This window comes from Triticum dicoccoides, chromosome 3A, assembly GCF_002162155.2.
Source record: "Triticum dicoccoides isolate Atlit2015 ecotype Zavitan chromosome 3A, WEW_v2.0, whole genome shotgun sequence".
NCBI lineage: Eukaryota > Viridiplantae > Streptophyta > Magnoliopsida > Poales > Poaceae > Triticum > Triticum dicoccoides.
The window spans coordinates 742,289,871-742,310,817 of NC_041384.1; the positions used below are offsets into that span (position 1 = coordinate 742,289,871).

At 44.1% G+C, this 20,947-nt stretch overlaps 1 protein-coding gene, 1 long non-coding RNA gene and 1 pseudogene across 2 annotated transcripts; 1 reads left to right on the forward strand and 2 right to left on the reverse strand.

The window, feature by feature from the left end:
* Positions 1-4,598: 4,598 nt before the first annotated feature.
* On the reverse strand, positions 4,599-8,151 carry LOC119270615 (syntaxin-61-like). The gene is made up of 6 exons (XM_037552633.1): positions 7,930-8,151; positions 6,424-6,537; positions 6,160-6,273; positions 5,646-5,800; positions 5,073-5,163; positions 4,599-4,922 (listed from the first exon to the last, which is right to left on the reverse strand). Exons 1-6 carry the CDS (start codon positions 7,981-7,983, stop codon positions 4,746-4,748), a joined length of 705 nt encoding a protein of 234 aa, XP_037408530.1. The 5' UTR covers positions 7,984-8,151; the 3' UTR covers positions 4,599-4,745.
* Positions 8,152-11,801: 3,650 nt separating this feature from the next.
* LOC119273206 lies at positions 11,802-20,760 on the reverse strand (annotated as a pseudogene).
* Positions 16,057-19,945, forward strand: LOC119273596. Its single transcript, XR_005134918.1, has 4 exons — positions 16,057-16,508; positions 18,137-18,208; positions 18,962-19,108; positions 19,461-19,945. It is a non-coding gene; the product is annotated as an uncharacterized LOC119273596 (long non-coding RNA).
* Positions 20,761-20,947: the final 187 nt, after the last annotated feature.

Consider the following 20,947-nt stretch of genomic DNA (forward strand, 5'->3'; position numbering starts at 1 on the left):
GGCAGCAGCAAGCTCGGCGAGGGTCAGCAGGAGGAAGCAGCAGCTCGGGGAAGGCAGGGCCCATTGCGGCAGCAGCAAGCTCGGCGAGGGTCAGCAGGAGGAAGCAGCAGCTCGGGGAAGGTTCCACACAGCGAGACCTCGTTGCATCTCACGGACGCACATCAGCATGCAGCGGCAACTCGTGGAAGGTTGCGCACAGTGAGGGCGTCGCAAGCTCAAGGAGGCACAACACCATACAGCAGCAGCTCAGGGGAGGACGCCCTTGCCGGTATAGCCGCTGCGAGGTCGCACTACGTACGGCGAGGTTGCAGGGCGGCCATCCAGACGAACAGAGTACAGGCAAAAGGAAGAAGAGATAAGATACATGTCCGATTGGGATTAATCATCCTGATTTGGACCAGGGGCATTTTGGTCACATAGTTTATACTATAATCTGCCAAATGATACAAACCGTGTACAGAGGGCAAATCCTCAAGATTACAGCAAATGTGTGGTAAATCCTCAGTTACAGGATAAACGGGGGCAAATCCTCAAAGTATAATTAAAGGCGTGGAAAATCCTCAAATTCCCCATCTTTCCTTCTTCTTAATCAGTCGTGTGCAACATCAGAGAGGGGCGGCGGTACAGTTTGACTTTGGAAGCCGGCCATCAAATCCTGTTGTACAACGCAATATTTGAGTGGCGTCCATGGTGGCTGCAGGGCCTCGACCTGCTCTTCGATCATTTTCTCTTTTCTTCCTCCTGAGATGGAATGGTGCTCCGTACGCCACATCCCCGAGCATGCCCCACCATGGTCCGATCCTAGCGGCCTACGCCTTCTTTGACGAGCGGCGTCACGGTCCATGGCGTTGGCGGAGGCGGCGATCGAGAAGGCGGGCAGTGACAACACGAAACCCTGGATGTTGTGCGCTTGGCCGTGAGGATCACGACCGACGAGCGGATGGACGACAATACCGCTGCTATTAGCGCCACAAGGTAGTTAACGCCCGGCCATGCGCCGCGCGCCTCCGCTGTGTAGTTTTGGTAACCTCGAGGGCCTGCAGCTCTGCACCCATGGCAGGAAGTTGGAGCGGGCAAAGCTCCAGCAGTTTGCCTTCTCGCTATCTGCATAGGACAAGCAGGTTTCTCTGGGCACTTATCTCTCTAATTTTCTAGCTAGAAATTGCTCTCTTTCTTGATGTGCTTCACTTATTTCTACTAGATGCATGTTACTACTCAAATTCTTTGTATTTCGCTTGGGATCTCTATGGAACTCTTTTTATCCAATTGCGTCGTTTACCTAAAAGCCTGTCAGAAGGCTGGTGCAGGCTTTGGTCAGTCCGCTCTTAACAGACTGAACCCTCTCAACCACCATACCCATAAGGACACGGTGTTCCTCAACAATGGAAGCGCTTTGCAGCGCTTCCGGTAGAGCATCCGGTGCCTCTGGGTGGACAGAGGTCACCGGTGGAATTGGTGCACCTCCTTCTTTTGAAGGAGGCTGTTTGCCAGATTCCGGAGCTGTATAGGTCTCCGGGATCATGTTCGACTGGGGGCTGAATTGGATATGGCCCCCATCGCCAGTCTCCATGGGTATTTGCTCCCCCATGTGTCCGGCGGCCGAGGTATTACCCTCTGGCGCCGCCCTGACGGCCTCTTGCACCTCTCCCTGGCCGGAGAAGGTCCTTCGGGACAGCACCTCGGCGTCACCCTTGGCCTTGGGAGAGGAGGCCGCCGACGGTGACCCACTATCCATCGCCTTTGGATCCAGCGAACCCCCGATGAGGATCGGTGGGAGCTGTTGTGGGAGGGACTGCACTGCACGATTTAAACATGTCAAAATTATAAAGTAAAGGAATACGAGTGTGTCGGTGCCTTTGAGTACTTACGATTCGGCCAGGGGCTTATCCCTGGGACACCACTCCGAGCTGCTATCAGTATCCAGCGCGGCGTCGTCTGCGAGGGAGGCTCTCCCCTTCTTGAACGCTTCAGCCTCCAGATGTGTGGAGGCTGCCCTCTTCTTCCCTCTCCCCTCAGGGGGAGAGTTGCTTTCCTCCTCGTCGTCGTCATCCTCAGTGGGGGAGGAGTGGGTTTCGGCGTCTTCGTACGTCACGTCCGAAGTACCCTTATGGCGGGGGCCACTTCTAGTCCCCTTGGCCTTCTTCTCCGGCGCCTGGTAGGGCGCCAGGACCAACATCTTTGTTGGAAACGGGATGGCTGGTTCCTCGGGCAGTGGAGCCGGACACTGAACCCGCTCCGCCTTCTTTGTCCAGCCCTGAAAAAACAGATAAGGAAGCTTATACATCTTCCTTAGGTAAGAAAGTAAAGGATACACCTTGAAATACGAAAGACTTACCGGACTGACGGGATGGGCCAGGTCGTGCCCACGGTCCTCGGTCGTCTTCGGGTATGTCTCGTTGGCCTTAAAGAGCACCTTCCAGATGTCTTCGTGCGTAGTTTCGAAGAACTGTTGCAAGGTCTGGTGCTCGGCTGGATCGAACTCCCACAAATGGCAAGTCCGGCTTTGGCATGGAAGGATCCGGCGAACTAGCATAACCTGGATCACATTGACGAGTTTGATGTTCTTGTCGACCATGCTCCTAATGCGCGTCTGAAGCGCTGACAGCTCGTCCGCCGAAGACCAGTCCAGGCCCTTCTCTAGCCAGGAGGTGAGCCGCATCGGGGCTCCGGACTGGAATTCGGGAGCCGCAGCCCAGGTGGCGTCGCGAGGCTCTGTGACGTAGAACCACTGCTGCTGCCACCCTTTGACGGTCTCCACGAAGGTACCTTTTTTCCTCATGGGTCATGATTGGTCCACAAGATCTTGATAGTGGTGGGGATGGTCGGCGTGGTGGCGACCATCCAACTAGTGCCTTTTTTCCTCCGGGTCCGCCTTCGTCTCGGAGTTGTGGTTGTGTCCTCATTTGGTTGCTACACGGCGACCTTCGAGGCATATGGTTGCTTCGACCATTCTCTCCTACGACAATGTAACCGAATAGATTACTAATTGCAGCGCATAAATTTTGTTTGATTGGTATAATTAGCGCATAACCAGGCATGAATGTCCCTTCTTATCAGGGTTTATTCTCTTCGACTATTTTTGCACTCACGTGCCCACAATTTTTATTGATTAGAGCAAAACTAGCATATTCTCTTTTGTTAGCACGTGCCCACATTTTTTTAATTATAGGCTATAGCCAACGGGCATATGGTCTTTTATTGGCACATGCAAGTTACCTCCGGCAATAATTTATGGAGTACCCGTGCTATGCACATGATTCTCGAGACAACTTCCTTATTTTCACATAACCTTCTTATTTCCAGACAACTTAGGGACATATAAAATAAGGTGTGATTTAGTATAAAATTCCAAGGTGAGACTATTCCTATCATAATTGGAAGCAAGCTGAGTTGGCTTTGTCTGTCGGCACAATAGGGAAGGTTCATAGTTCAATCCCCTCGCGCCCTTCATTTTTTACTGCTTGTCAGTAACAGAAAAAGAAATGCATGATAGGCCCAGTTCGGCCCACTTGGGGGATAAACGAAAAAAGGGAACTATGTGTGGAATGGATGGAACAAAATCTATACGTATATTTTTGCTTTTGTTGAGGCAGCTGTGTGGATGCTACTATACGACGCTAGTTGAGCCAAATAGCGCATGGAAAAGTGAACATGTTTTGAAATTATGAGCAATGATTTTAATATTCCAGCCATTTTGGAAAACAGAACATGAACAAAATTTGAAACGGCGTCATTATCTAAAGACATGAACTTTTTATGAAAACACAAACATTTTTCGCAGTTGTGACCGATTTTTGAAAATAGAACATATTTTGAACATTCAGAACAATTTTATAAAATGTGGTTTTAAACATGGACATTACTTTGAATTTGTGAACATTTTACTAAACAAGAATATTTTTTGAATTTTGAATATTAAAAAATGCATTTTTCTAAAAATCCCATAATTTAGAAAAACTCAAACAGTTTTTGGAAAAAAAATAGAATATGTCCTGAATTTGGAAAAAAATCAGAACGAGAAAAATATATATATTTCCAAACATTTTTAAGAACTGGAACACAATATTGTAATTCTGAACAATTTTCGATAATTTGACAAAAAAAGCTAATTCTGAACTTTTTTTGAAAAGTTTTAATTACGAAATAAGGTAAAATTTAAATTAAATTTGGAAGGAAAAATGAAACGGGCCGGGACAGTTTTGGGCGCCTGTGCAAAGATCTGTCTATCTTCCGCTTAAGGCGACAAATAAAGTTTTTGCAGTATCATGAGCCTGTGCGAAGCTCTTACTATCTGACTAGTTTTACAAGAATCTTACACCTCAGAATAGCACTTTTGGTTCATCAGATTCATAGATATATTCGAGGTACCTTTTTCAAGCCATCTTTTGATGCCGATTGAGCGTTCAGATAGGTGCTTACTACAACATTATCTATATTATGGGGAGACTATCTATGTTTCCCAACTGTCAATACTTCTATCGTCTCTAAGCAATGCTAAATACTCCCTCCGTTCCAAAATAGATGACCCAACTTTGTATTGAAGTTAGTACAAAGTTGGGTCATCTATTTTGGAACGGAGGGAGTAGATAACATCAAGCTTGATAGAACAGGCACAACTGCAAGAGATTTTCCATTCAAACGTGGAACACAGCCGCAAGGTTGAATGCTTAATGTGGAACACAACTTACAGTAAGCAGGTACACGTACGTACGTACACTATATTCTATACGAGTAGTGGTATATTGCTATGTCAAGAACACTAGAACGAAGAGTATGATGAATAGGACCACCAGGAAGAGGATGAGCATGATCTGCCCCTTGATGCCGGCCTTCTTCATCACCATCGCCACTCGTTTCTGCACAAAGTCGAGCCTGTTGGAAGTAGTTTCCATCTCCAGGCTTAGGTTGTTGAGGATCCTTTCCTGTAAAAACAGTAGCATGTACTCCAGTTACTTCCTCTGCCAGTAACATGCTAACATGCACATTTTTTATGTCGCTACACTCATAACGGAAAAACAACTGCACGCCCATGCAGCAACCTAGAAGTCTGCTTGCCAGTCAGTAGCAACTACCTGTCCAGATAGTTCTTCGTGTATGGTAAGCCCTACACCTCCAATCCTCTGAACGCTCGCACTGAGCTCATCGAGTTCATCATCCTGCTGCCTAAAAGAAATTCGGTAAAAAGAGTTAGTTAACGATAACCAAGAGCATACTCATACAGGTCTCTCAAGGGTGGCATGAGAATGAGCACGTACAGATAAGATGATTCAGTTCATGAAAAGGCTGTATTATGCAGGAGGAGCAACAAAGACACTAAATAGAATGTAAACATGATATTTCTACTAATTAGGATGTGTCAAAAGAAAAAATCTTAGTAAAAATACTTAGGATGCTCATGCTGGACTAAAACCATGGAATAAAAAAGGCAGAGGTAACAGTTTTTTTTTGGTGGTAACTGAGTTTTTTTAGCAATGCATAGAACACCATAACTTTAAATTAAACACCGCCTACTTACATAAAAGGGGAATCTTGAGTGATCCTACTCATATTGAACAGATAATAAGTTTCTTTTTTTAGAGCACATGTTTCTAACCAACATATTTGTACAGTATATGAGCAGTAAAAGTAAGAGTGAGCAAACTCACCTCATGAGTAGAAGCTGTCTATCTGATTCTGAAGCAATATAGTCATCATTGTCTTGGGAAGAATAGTAGTTAGTTCTGCTTGTGCCATTGTCCTGATGTCTTGCCATTGCAGGATTGCTCTTCCCCTTTTCAACAGCTCTTTTGACAGTACCGATCTGGTGGTTGTCCAAAGATACGAATCCAAAATAAATAGACTTTCACTTTGCCAATCGTAAAGATAAAAGCACACAACATAAATGTCATTCCCATCCGTCTCCTCTTTTACAGGCTAAAGGATATCATCATATTCAGCTGTAATAGTGCCGTCCATGCATGCTCAAGAGTACCACATTTTTGTTCTAAAAAGGGAGATAACACATGTGCCTCATTGGTAATCCTATGACATAGCTAGAAGAAAAACAATGAAGGAAATCTGTAGTATAACTTGTTCAGGAACAATCCTCAAGCCAGTCCAGTTATTATAATAAAGGCAGATGAAGTATGTAAATGAATGATGGAAAACATAAAGAAATACCTGATTACGAGCAGAGCCAGTCCAGTTCCTTCGTCTGGAGAGTTCAACTTCATCGAGTCCATAATACGCTGGATCCCTTGATGCAACTGAAATTGTCTTTTCTAACTCATCCACCTAAATATAAGCAAAAACTAGTCAGGCCAGAATAAATATATGGCAATAAAAAGTTTAGACTAGATAAATCAGATGCATATCCTGCTGTATAGATTAGTACCGAATGGAGATCAAAGTGACTATTGGTGCTGTCTTGCTGAGTTGTTATACCTGCCACTCGATGCTTTCACAGCTGGTGAGAAGCTCTTTTGTTATATGAACATATTCTCCAGTGTTTGAAGAAACTTGCTCCCACCGATGGAAAGTAGTCTGCAGCTTACCAATCTGCAAAATGAAGATGATATTTATCCTCGGGACCAAGATACATGCAGTTTGATGATGCAATATGTTTCTAAAGATATGGGGGAGTTAAGCAACATATACATGTGAGCTTTATCTTCAGGATTAACAGAAGAAGACAGATAAATTCATGTGTTTCTGAAACTAGAAGAGACTTAGCAGCACTAGCTATTCAAATTTCAACTACTTGTCAAAGAGGCCATGGATTATCAGATAAGGAATACCAGTTACAGAGCTCTGTATAGGTATTCAGGAAGCATGGCTAAAATCAGTAGCTCTTCCCTCATGTCATAAAAAAAATAGAGAGAACCTCCCTTACAAACTCCCATTCTTTTAACCCAGGGGAGAAAAGAAAGGTCCTTATCCTCGGGACCAAGAGAGGAATACAGATGATAACTGCAGGCTGATGATGCAATATGTCTGTGTAACTATGGGAGAGTTTTAAGAAATACAAAGGAGCTTTATCTTCAGGAATAACAGAGCATGACAGATAAATGGACGTGTTTCTGAAACCACAAGAGACTTAGGAGAACATTTACTGCAGCGACTCATCTTTTCAAGCATCCAGCCTAATGGCCTTGTAATGCCAGGCAAAGAGGAGCAGTTACAGAGGTATGCACTCATCAGATATACAGAAACCATGCTTAAAAATCCACATATACATACTTACATACATATCCCTATAGAACAGAGCTACTAAGCAAACTAGCAACCATGCATTTGATAGCCTGCCCTGCACACTCTTATTCCCTCAAGTAACTCCCAGTCCACAAGTGCTGCAGGCGTGCGGTGTTTAAATTGGATATAATTTATTTCCCCTCAGAAGCATGGTTGGAACCCACATGTACATATCTATGCATATATCCCCATACAACAACATAGCTACTACGTCATCTAAGCATATAAATTTTTGGTCCCAGCAGGCAGCACCATCAATCTTCTCAGCTACCCACCAGGTTGGTGACTATCTCAGCCATACAGTACTGGAGAAGCCCTTACTATATACTACTCCCTCCGTTTCTAGATATAAGTCTTTTTATACTTCCTCTGTACCGAAATACTTTTCGGTACAGAGGGAGCAGATTCCAATATGGACTATATACAGAGCAAAATAAGCGAATCTACACTCTAAACTACGTCTATATACATCCATATTAAAATCTTTACAAGGAGTTATATTTAGGAACGGAGGGGTAAAAAATACAAAACCACTTTTCAGCTGCCAGTACGCCACGGCGCAGCCAAATAAACAGCAGCAGCTAGGATGGGCATAGCTCGCGAACGCAGTAACCGGCAGTGTTTCCGGCCCTGATCGGTGCGCGCATACGAAATTTGCAACTACTGTATAGGAAGAGAAAAGGGCGCAGAGGGGATTACCGAGCCCTGGATCTCCTCCCGGACGATGTAGAAGGGGTCCTGCGCGGAGCTCATGGCGGAGGCCGGATCCGCGGGTGGGGTGGGGGGAGGCTGGGATTCGACCGGCCGGCCGTCCTCTCCCGGCGGCGAACGAACCCTACCTAGGATTTGTTGGGCGCGGTGCGGCGGAGATCCATGTCGTGTGTTGGCGTTTGCTCCTCCGGTTCGGCGGTTGGTCGCGTGGACTGCTGCTGGCCCACCGGGTGTGGTGGGTGGTGCCGTGGTGGGGCGCTCGCCCGTGGGTCCGGACCGTAGGCCTGGTCCACGGAGAACCAACGGCTGCGTAGACTCGCCCCCGTGCTTTTTCTGAGGTGGTGTTTGGTTCTCTAGTACTAGTACTAGTATTTTTTCTAGTCCCTGTAGAACTTCTTGAAAAAGACTTTCAAAGAGGTGCTTCTAAGGACTTTTAGCAAAAAGTTTTAAAAAAGTCTCACCCTGTTTGGTTTGCTAGGGACTTTTTCTAGTCCCAATACAAAAAAGTCCCTGAAACCAAACACCCCTGAGTTTCTAACAATCGTGCGTGCGGATTTGTGTTCTGATCCTCAAGGGCGTGTTTGGTTGCCCGCACCGAGTCCAACCAGGCCCGTGCGGGAAGGGAGAGGCTTGTTTGGTTGCCTAGTTTTCCTGTTGGGCCTGCATCGCACGCTTCTCAAAGCAGCCCAGAGCCTGGCTCGCTGGAAACCCTCGGATCAGCAGTTTCTCGCGAGCCAAGCTGAGTGCAGCGCGAGGTCACACGAGCGGGAGCGAGGCGCGGGTGAGGGGGGATGGCGGGAGATGGAAATCTGGCGTGCCGTCCCGGCGCCAAATTAGCCTCACCCCCCTTTCACTCGCTCACCCATAGCCACTGCCCCCCTTTCTTCCCTACTGCCTCACCACCGGCGGCGGCTGCGATTTCAGATCTGCGCTATAGGCGGCCGCGGTGGAAGAGGCGGCAGCGTTTGCGGCGGATCTGGTGCTCCCCTTGTTGTTGGCCATTGTCTGGTCGACCTACTCTATGCCATGGCTCCCCCTACGCCGTCCTTGTCTCCGATGCCGGTAAGCAGCACCCCCTCCCCCTTTGTTAGCTCAGCGGTTAGGCCTTTAAGCTAGGTGTAGGATCGATTTCCCATTGAACGAATCGTCGATGTCGACTAGGTTATGGACGCATGGATGAGGCTGATAATCCAGGCAGCATCACTGATTAGTGTGATTCAGGCATGGGTCATGTTCATGCACCAGAGAGTTGTTCGTCGTGCTGGGAGACCGTTGATCCGCTATGGTCCATTGTTTCCCTGGGAACAGGAGAGGATCCAAAGTCTGAACTACATCTACAACTGCAATGACGTCGAAGCTATGTCGATGCTTAGAATGAAAAGAGCACCATTTGCCAGGCTTGTCGAGACCTTCAGGAGCAGGGGCCTGTTACAAGATAGCATCAACACTAGTGTCAAAGAGCAAGTGGCCATGTTCCTCCATGTTGTTGGCCATAACCAGAGGTTCAGGGTCATGCACAACACGTTCAGGAGATCAATAGAGACCATCTCTAGGTACTTCAAGCAGGTGCTTTTTGCTGTTGGGGAGCTTAGAGGAGAGATGACCAGGAGACCATCTAGCCAGACTCCACCCAAGATTCGTGGAAGCCCAAGATGGTATCCATACTTCAAGGTGAGCATTGACAATATACACTTTTCATGGCTTGATATGCCTGTATTGTTCAAGTTCAGCACTAACACGGGCTAGTGATGCCATTTTCAGGACTGCATTGGGGCAATAGATGGTACTCATGTCACTGCCAGAGTTTCTAGGTCACAGTCTGCAGCATACAGGGGGAGGAAGCACTACACAAGCCAGAATGTGCTTGCTGCTGTTGACTTTGATCTGAAGTTCACATATGTGCTGGTTGGCTGGGAGGGGTCAGCCCATGATGCAAACATTCTCACTGACAGCATGGGTCGACCTGATGGGATCAACATCCCCGACGGCAAGTTCTACTTTGGAGATGCTGGCTATGCATGTCGGTCGGGTATTCTTCCACCCTTCAGGAAAACAAGGTACAATCTCAACGAGTTCTCTGGTAGGAACTTTCCTAGGACTGCACAGGAGCTGTTTAATCTCAGACACTCCAGCCTTAGAGTAACTGTTGACAGGGCATTTGGAACTCTGAAGAATAGGTTTAAGATCCTGGATCAGAAGCCATTCCACACATACTCCACTCAGGTTAAGCTAGTTCTTGCTTGTTGCATTCTGCATAATTGGATCCTCCAGTGGGGCTTTGATGAACACGTGCCTGAGGAGGAAGAGGTCGAGCCTGACGATGTTGTTAGCTCTGGCCATGGTGTGGAGGCATTTGACAATGACGCTTGGAAGAACAAAAGGTTGGAGTGGGCAGAGGCAATGTGGCTTAACAGAGGTCAGTGCAGGATTTGAAGAAGAGGAAGAAGAAACAGCAACAGCAGAAGCACAGAAGAAGAGGAAGAAGAAGCAGCAGCAGCAGAAGCAGAAGAGGAAGAGGAATATGAAGAGGAAGATGAAGCAGCAACACCGACAAACTATCCCCTATTTAGCCAATGGCTCTTAATAATTTGATTTGTCATTTGATTGTAGTTAGGATGAACTATCATTTGTTTAACTAGCTGGCACTATGTTCAGATTGTGTATGGTAAAGTCATCACTAGTTAGAAGTGGTGACAACACCTTATGCAGGTTGCAACCAAACACCATGTCATATGTGCACCTAATGCAATGCGAGCAACCAAACGTTGGGTCAAAAATGGTTGTCTCATGCAACTAGGGGCATGCGGGCAACCAAACTATGTGCATCTGGGGTTATTTTGCCTGCATTCCCTCAAACCGGCTCAATAAAGCCAGGCTCGCCGGGCCAGGCTGAATCGGCAATGTTACCAAACACGCCCCAAGTGTAGGAGATGGCTTCTTGAATCTTGATCGGGGAAGTCTTCCTATCATACGTATGTATTGTACTCTCCCTCTGGGTTTTTTCTTTACTTTGCATATAAGATTTACCTGAAGTCAAATTTCAGACCTCATACATAGAATTTGTCTCAAACGAAACTTTGTAAAGTTTGGCCATGTTCATAGGAAAAAGTTATCAACAGTCGCAATACCAAGTTAATATTATTACCTATACTAGATGCATCATCTTGGAATTAATTTTCCTATTATATAATTTTAATTTTGTAAATCGGCAGTCACAATACCAAATTAATATTATTAGATGCATCATGGAATTAACTTTCCTATTATATAATTTTAATTTTGTAAATTTTGATTATTTTTTAAATATAAATTTCGTTATGGATTATCAAATTTGACTTCAGACAAATCTTATATACGGAGTAAAAAAGAACGCAGGGAGTAGTTTTACAAGTTTATTTATTATTACAACCCATCTTAAGTCGGTTGATGGTGTCTGTTTGAGGTGTTTTTTTGGCCTATATATGACATCTAAAAAATCCTATCCAAACGGTCCAAAAAATCCTGTACAGTCGGTTAATCGACCACATGGACCGGATATGTTTTTTCCTTGCACTTTTCGATATGTTTGTGACTACACCTTCTTTCGAACATGTGTATGGCATTATATAAACCTGGTCGGTGCATTATTACAAAAAAGGGACGAAAATCTGTTTCGATAAATGATTGGTTATTCTGATCATGAATATTGTAAGCATAATACTTCGAAACGAGAAGAAAAAGGACCAATGGAGTACTTGAATTGACAAAACGTCTTACATTTAAAAAACGAAGGGTGTAGTACTTTGGAGCAAGTTAAGATAAACATCGACAAAACCAAAAATAGCAGAACGGAATTTTACAAGCAACGACCGAGGCTGGATTCACCATTTCTCCACATCCTCCTGCACATCAAACTTGTACACGTTACAGATGGTACCACAGTACATGCTTACACACGTTCTACCGTATGAACGCGAGTGCGTGTACATACTCACTAGTCACTACTTGTACACGGTACATAATATGCATCAGCCCGTAGTGATCTCCTCATCGCCATCGGGGGCATTGTTGTTGGAGCCCGAGTGAAGCATCTCGATCGCCCTTGCCGAGGCGAACGATGATGACGCTGCAATTGAGGCGGATCTCTCCCTGAGCGCCGGTTTTCGGCTCAATGTTGCCCATCTTTGACGGCAATGAACTTTTCCTTCCAGAGCGTCTCATTGGATTTTTTTTAAAACTACGATGATTTTTATAGCAAATTCGGAAACTACACACCCTAATACAGAAAAATCAAAAGTATCACCTTGTCGGCCTCATGTTGGCCGAAGAGAGACTTTTCGGCCAATAGTTGGCCAAAGAGTCCCTCTTCGGCCAACAACTACTCTATTGTTTTAGAAAATTCATATCAATTAGGATTTTTAGTATTTTAATTTGATTCTTTTTGCATTAGATTATAAATGTTATGAAGTTTCTGTAGATATCAAGTTTGACTAGATTTGAAAGTTCAAATTTGAATTTTCATGAATTTGCTCAAATCACTAGATTGCCTATAATTTGAGCTAGGTGAATCTTTTCAGATGATTCTTTTTGCTACTGGTTGTTCGTGACTTTGTTTATCAATAGCAATTAATTGGCGAATTTTATAATTATTTAAAATTAGGTTTTTATGAGAACAGTTCTGTTTTAGTGTTTTATAGGTTTTATGCCATTTCTTTTAATTTTAATTGCTTTAAATTGTTTTCTTTAGTTTTTTTGACATATTCATTTTGTTTCTGTTTAGTTATCAGTAGCTATTTTATTTGTAGTATTTTTTTGTTTTTATTTTTTTTATCCTACTAGAAAACTTGTTTTGAGCTTCATAGGAGTTTATATTTAAAAGTTCCTTATAAATCCTATACAACCATTGCCGTTTTATACATGAAAAAAAAATACTTTTCCACAATCTTTTTCCATCCATTTTCTTTCCCACCATCTTCTTTGCCGCCATTTTCTTTCCCGCCATTCTCTTCCGCCACACTAAGGAGTGTTGCATCGACGGAGGATGACTATGATGCCTTCCTGTGGAGTGTGAAACACTGTGTGAGAGAAGTCATAAGTGTGAAACACTCTCCGATGATGATGACGAAGCTGCAAACACTTATGACTTCTCTCAGACAGTGTTTCACACTCTACCAGCAGCACCGACGCAGGAGACACAGACCGTGTCAGACGATGTTATCTACGATCATGGACAACATGAGGCTCGTTTTATAAGTTGAGAATTGAAGATGGCGATAAAGAAGATGGCGGGAAAGAAGATGGCGGGAGAGAATGGCGGGAAAGAAAATAGCGGGAAAGAAAATGGCGGGAGAGAATGGCAGGAAATAAAATGGCGGGAGAAAATGGAGGGAGAGAATGGCGGCAAATAAAATGACGGGAAATAAAATGGCAAGAGAAAATGGAGGCAAAGAATGGCGGGAGAGAATGGCGGCAAAGAATGGCGGGAGAAAATGGCGGCAAAGAAAATAGCGGGAGAAAATGGAGGGAAAGAACGACGGGAAAGAAAATGGAGGATAAAAGAAATAAAATACAAAAAAATACTACAAATAAAATATCTACTAATAACTTAATAGAAACTAAAAGAATATGTCAAAAAATAAAGAAAACAATTTAAAGCAATTAAAATTAAAAGAAATAGCACAAAACCAATAAAACACTAAAACAGAACTGTTTTCGTGAAAACCTAATTTTAAATAATCCTAAAATTCACCAATTAATTACTACTGATAAACAAAGTCACAAAGAACCAGTAGCAAAAAGAACCATCTAAAAAGAATACTCCTAGCTCAAATTATAGGCAATCTAGTGATTTGAGCAAATTCATGAAAATTCAAATTTGAACTTTCAAATCTAGTCAAACTTGATATCTACAGAAACTTCATAACATTTATAATCTAATGCAAAAAGAATCAAATTAAAATACTAAAAATCCTAATTGATATGAATTTTCTAAAACGGTAGAGCCGGTGTTGGCCGAATAAAGACTCTTTGGCCAGCGGTTGGCTGCAAAAGTCCCTTTTTGGCCAGCAATTGACCGAAAAGTCCCTCTTCGGCCAATGGTAGACCGAAAAGTTCCTCTTGGGCCAATAGGGTGATACTTTTGATTTTTTCTGCATTAGGGTGTATAGTTTCTGAATTTGCTATAAAAATCATCACAGTTTCAAAAAAAAGTAGTCTCATCGGCGGCGAAGGCATCGACGGAGGCCTTGAGCGTGGCGTTGCGGACGAGCTGGTCATCAGAGAAGTGCAGGCCAAGGTTAAACTGCAACAGCTTGTAGTAGTTGTTGTCCAGCACTGTCGGCGTGCTGAGGTCGATCATTGTCATCACGTTGGCCACTTGGATCGTGTTCGTCGGGCACAACGCCTCCGGCAGCGGTTGGTAACTTGGTATGTCCGGCTGATGGTACCGCTCGCCAGCCTCTCATGGTTCCTGAAGATGAAGGAGTCACAATGGGAGCGGCCCAAGGTGTGGGCGCCGGATAGTATCACCATCTCCTCGGCAGTTAGGGTCTTGTCCTTGAAACTTTGTATGAGCCCATCCGCTGTCAAGTTTGGACTAGGGAGGCCAAACACGCTATCCGCAGTTGAGATGTTCCCGTCGCGGAGGCCAGCAGGGACCTGGTACAATGCATTGCCGCCGGTGAGGTTGATGCTGTCCCGGGCAGCGAAGGCAAGGATGTCGGCGCATGAGACGGTGCGGGCAGCTCTGTTCTAGTGCGGCCCTGGCTGCATCGACAACCTCAAAGCCATGGAGGCTCGGGTTGTTCGGCGGTGCATCTCGCTCCGTTCGACCACCGCCAGGGTTGACAGACAGAAGCACCGACGCGTCACAACCCTGGTGGAGAAATAAAATTAAGTGGTTACGTTCTTAATTAATGGAGTATACAATTATATATGCACCATCTGGTTTACTGGAAAAAAAACTCAAACCGAGGGAGAAAGATGATCAATATACTGGAGCAATACCTTTTACTCTCACTCACGTGTGGCTTCTTCGAGCTAGATCAAAATAATGTATAACCTTTGTATTTAGAAAGCGGGGGGCTTGAATTCGAAATCTCCTAGCTCCGATGTCATGTGGAAGAACATGCGCTGGTGTACAAAGGTGACAAATTAGACATTACTCCCTACGTGCGAACGAAGTTAACATGCACGTGATGCATGTGACTCGGAAAGAGAAAGTGCAAATTTGTTATACTCCGAGAGCGCTGTTAATTTCCCGTCTGAGAACAAATATAACTCGTGTATTAGATACAAAGCTCAACTGGTTAGGTTTTTTTACGCAACTAGCTCACACCAGGGTTTGAGTCTTAGACATGGTACTGGTGCTCGTATTTTTCTAGATTTATTTCAGTCTTTTTCTTAGGGGTAAGGCATTTATTTCAGTCTTTTCAATCATGGTAGTTCGATGATAGGAAATGTTTCCGTCAACTACGAGATATCTATAAAAACTTTATCAATCCCAAGATAATGTGTCCGTTCGATCTCTCGAAGATCCTTAGGTTGTGCATGTGTGTTTACAGGTGTAACCATATGCACGTTTATATGAGTATCTGGTCGTATACGATACTCCCTCTGTTTTTCTTACTCTGCATATTAGAGTTAACTGAAGTTATACTTCTTAAAGTTTGACCAAGTTTATATAAACGAATATAAATAGATATCATAACAAATTTATATGATGTGAAAGTACATTCAATAATGGATCTAGTGATATTGAATTGTTATTGTATATGTTAACATTTTTGTATATAAATTTAGTTAAAGTTTACAAAGCTTGACTTTGACCACACCTAATATGCGGAGTAAATAAATATGGAGAAAATATTAAAGAAGAGATATATGCGTGTCGACCGTACGGACATGCTACATAGGAGAGAGGGGAAAACGTATACATCCCTTTAACAGTCGCGGAAGGAGCGAGCAACGAGCGTGTACACGTGTCGTTGTGTTACTGTGCAATGCTCGCACAGAAAGAAAAAACGCTGGTAGATCATCCCTCGCACGGGACGATTCTTTTTCTCTCCCTCTCTCACTTTCCACCCCAACCTAGGGTTGCTGCCGCCGCCGCCGCCGCCGCCGCCCCTGCCCCCATCGCTTCTCTAACGCTGCCCATCAGAGGACAGCCGTTTCTCTGCTGCTTCTTCTCTCGCCCTGCTCCATCCCGACCAGCGCCACTGCCGCCCCTTTTCTCTCGTCTACGGGCGAGCCGTCACCGGTGAGGTGAGACGTCGTCTCCCGGCCAGGACATAGCGGCAGAGAGGAGCAAGGAAGCAGCAGGGGAAGTCCAATTGAAAAAGTTAGTGGCGCTACAGATTTCTTGCTCCATTGGTCGACGGGGGATGCGGTTTTCGTTGGTGGTGGTAGGAGGGGAACATGCGTGGCGGTGACGGGAGGACATCAGAAGAAGAGGAGGATAGGGAACAGGGAAGGAGGCCAAGCGGGGGAGGAGAGACATGAAGCATTCATTTGCTGCCGTTTCTCCACGTAATCTGATTCTCCGTCATGTTTGCCGGGCACTTCTATTATCTCCACCCCGTCCCACTGAGGTACCAGGCTACCAGCAGCTGGATTGTACTATTCATCTAGTGCACAATCAGTTCTGTTCATTCTAAATCAATCAATCCAACAAGGGTCGGTAGGGATACTTCACAATTTCATCTAGATCCGTCCATGTATGTGTTAATGTTGATCTGGAATTCTGGATCAATCTGATGCTCACGTGGGTCGTACCATGTCATCAGTTGTTTTCCATCAATGCTTGCAAGAATATACATAGTGTAGTCCTTGTTTTACTCCCATTACTATTTGTTTCGAGTGTTCCTACACCTACGTACTCTCTGCGGATCTTGTAATTTAGAATCTGCATGTACCACTGTATTAGCATAATCCAAATACTTAAAGAAATAAAATTATAACTAGACTCTGAATGTTACCACCATATGTAAATCTGATACATATCGGTGCCTACAGCTGTACATGGCATCAATAGAGAGCTTGTGCTCGTGTGAGTGTACTTCATAATTCATTTTGGTTAAATGTACACATATTCTTCAGAAGATATGGAAGTAATGGGAACTTGCTTACCTGAGAATTAATATTGCATTGGGGACTGTGGCAATGATGACAGTGGTGAGTTGTTTGAATCTATAAGCACATATTATGTGGAAGCTTGAATGCCATGATTTATTCTTAGCACGTCTTGCAGCTAAAGACATTTATTGACTTAAAGCTAACTCTCTTATGTTTTCTAATCCAATCAGGCTGCAGAGGACAGCTATAGAAACTATTTTTTTAAGCTTAAACATTTGATTTCTTGTGATCCATTTTATTTTCGCTCACTCAATCCAATCCCATCATACATGTTAATTCATGTTTGTCAGCTTGGCTGTTGTCCTGCATCTACTTATACAGAGTAACACTCCTGTATGCAAAGACGACATTTGTTTGGAAAAAATAGCACATGTATGTTTACTTTACAAAATAGGATATGCAGTTGACGAGACTGTCATATGGGGGCCACTTTGTTTTCTCGTTCTTATCAATCATATGAATTGTTGAGAAATTAGAGGTATTTGGTTTTGCAAGGACAAAACTATACTGAAATTCAAATGCTTCCCAACCCAAAATTCAGTTATGTCCATGTTTACAGATATATCGCTTTTGCATGTAAGCTGTTGACGAGCCTTTGCAATAATTCCTCATATGTCTCCCAATCTTGTTCCTTGTATTATGTGTATATTTAGTAGTATTGTTTATGACTCATTATAACTCACTCAATACAACATGGTTTTAGGTGGTTGAGCTAAAGGTTTTGAACAAGTTCATCTGATATGTTTTTCCGCTACAATCATCATTACTTGATAGCAATGTTATTGCAGTAAGATAATGTTTTTGTCTAGGCATATGTGCAATTTTTTTTCCGGAAGTATCCCTAAATGAAAGCTATTTTGCAACAACTAAGTGGAATATTTGAACACGAATATCTTTACATTTTAGGCATAAATGAACATCTTTACTTACTAATAACAGTAGTGAATTGATTATTTGGACTTAAAATAAAGCAGCAAATTGTTTAAAAATGGTCTCACTATTTACCTCTATTTATCAACCAGAACTTCTCTCAGTTCTGTACATGTTCCTTCTAATGTGTAATCCTGATGTGTTCTTCCTGTAGGTGCCTCCATCGCTATCAATCTCACATCGAGATGTCGACGGCAATTCCATCATACCCGGTGTGAAGAAATAAGTAAGATGGACTGACCTAGCCCATTAAAGCACTGGCCCGTCTATCCTATTCTTCTCTTATTAAAACCTGCCGTGTGTGCACAGTCGACAAAATTTATAGGGATCCTCCTCGCACTGCCTCTCTCCCTCTTCCTCTTCCTTGCTGCACCCATGGCAACAAGCCAGCAAAGCTCGATTTCACGCTGGAGAATCTCAACCCCTTGACGGAATCGATCGATTTCTCGTCCGAATGGTCAAATCCTTATCAGGGAGGTCAAATCCTTGCCAGGGAGATTGACGGAGAATGCTGATTTCTTACTGGTCGCCTTTTTGAGCACCTAGGGCCAGTGCGACATTATGCCAGCGTGCCAACGCCCAGCGTTTAAGCACACCTAGGCAAGCGCCTAACAACACTTTTTTAACTATGGTAAGGAGTCTATTGCTGGTTTTAACTTGGAATAATTATTGTTAGGCATAGCTTCACTTCCACATTTGCCTGCATATTCTTAAGCTGGTAAAACAGAGCAAAACACGCACTACGGAATGCAGGGAGAGCATGGTTTATTTTTCTCTTCGTTCGTTTATTTGATAGGCCACATTGCAGGGAGAACATGGGTTTATTTTGCTCTTTCTACTTTTGATAGGTAGGGCACAATGTTTCTGTTTCATTCATGCCTTTGTTGTTGACGATACTGTTGTGTAAATTGAACATTGATGTTCAATGTTATCACATGATTTACACAAACTGGATTTTTGATCCCTTGGGATGCTGCAGGTGCGGACAATCTAATACCAAAGGACTTGGCCCTCAAAATTGCAACCAAGATTAGAGCTGGCGAACGATTTGCAGTTTATGTAGTCATACCAATGTGTCCTGAAGGAATCCCTACCTCAGCCTCTGAGCAAGATTTTTTTCTTTTAGGTAAGCTCTATTTTTGAAAAAGCATTATAGCAGTTATTCTGCAAAAAATTACATGCTGAAGTATGAAAGTCCATGCTATTGTGTTTTTCATCTTGAAGTTAAACTTTTTATACACATTCTTTGAGCATGATATTCAACTTTATGTTTCCGCTTATCGGCAGGTCAATCATCTAGGTTATAAACATTGCATCATCTAGGTTATAAACGCTGTCTCTGTATTTATATGCACCTATCAGTATCTATGATGCTATTGTCTTTGCTTCTTATCCTAATCTTTTTTATGCATGTGCAGTGGCCGTAATGGATTTCAATTTCTGTAAATTAATTTTTTTCAGCGCATTCTGCGTGGCAGGCACATTCGGGCATGATGGGATTCTGGTCCACTCTTCTGGAAGACCCTCCTGGTGAACGAGCGTGGCGTCCTCATGGAGAGCCTGCAAATGGGGGAATTTTACTACCTAATTCTTGGCTTCTTGTGCTGCATCCAACAAGATGAATGATTCTAATGAACAAGTGGGGGAATGCTACTTCAAGTTGATTGGTTCATCTTCTATTTCATTGCAAAATCAACATAACTATTTACTTGTTCCTGTGTTTGTAGGTACTCATATCGATCTAATTAATCAGCTCCATATCTAGCCGGTTAGAAGAATGAGGGTTTCTGTATATGTATGAAAGGAAACCAAGGAAGCTTGCATTTCTGATCAAGCTTCAATGAGTGCTAGTGTTCTTGCTTTCCATGTTGATGTATGTTACCTCTGGATGAATCGTCTTCCTGCTGAGAGTTTCCTCTTTCAGTGTTGGAGATGTTGTAGCAGCTTACAATTACTAGGAGAAATAAGTTACCAAATCATTCTGGTTGCATCTAATTGGTTTTAGGAATGTCCTGATCAGTTTCACGTGCATGTGTGAACATATACGTAAATAAAAGGCGGGCATGTCCTTGTGCAAATAGGAGAGTGGAAGGGCGTCTCCCATCTGACACCGCCCAACTTCGTCTCAAGCGGCGCCACCCGGTAGCGCCCCAACTACTAGTATGTGTTTAGCATGCACCCGTGCGGAGCAGCCATGCAAAAGCAGGTGTATATAGCTGCAGCATGCAGCTGCTTCTGATCCTATGCGACACGTACCTCGACAAAGCAGTCGTGGAAGTGGAGCCGGATGAGCCCGGCGGCCACGCCGGGGTCGGTCGTCGCAAAGGCCGCCGTGACGGCGCGCCAGACGATGGCCTCGGCGTTGGGGCAGGTGGTGCTGTAAAACCCCACCTGCAACTGCCCCAGCACGCGGCTCGCCGTCAGGCACAGCACGGCGGTGACCAGCGCCGCCATGGTGCTGGTGCTGCTGCTCACCATGATCCTATGTCCTGGCTGGTCACGCTTTAGCAGTGGAGTATTTATAGAGCGAGACAGCCAGGGGTTCGAGTGTTGATCGATTGCATTTGTTTGACAAGTTGTGCAGTGCTAGACACGATGCGTCAACGGAGGGGTTGTCTTCATCTGAAAATACTTGTCATCAAAATGAATAGTAAGAGATATATTTAGAATTAAAATACATTTAAATACATTCTTTTTTATTCATTTTCATGGTAAGTGTTTCCAGATAAAGGAAGTAGTACCTACCCGAGGTGACACGAGGTTGTCCGGCCCCGCCATGGCCGCTGAAGTCAAGGTGAGGAGAGGTATTGTAGGGACCCGGCGGATGGATGATGGACGAGTGGTTGCGCGGTGACAGGGAGACGACAACTTTTGCTTTGGAATGGCGATGCGCCTAGATGGAGACGACAAGGCTTCGGTCGGAACTGTCGTAGATGAATGTTACCTATCGGTCCACTGGTCCAGT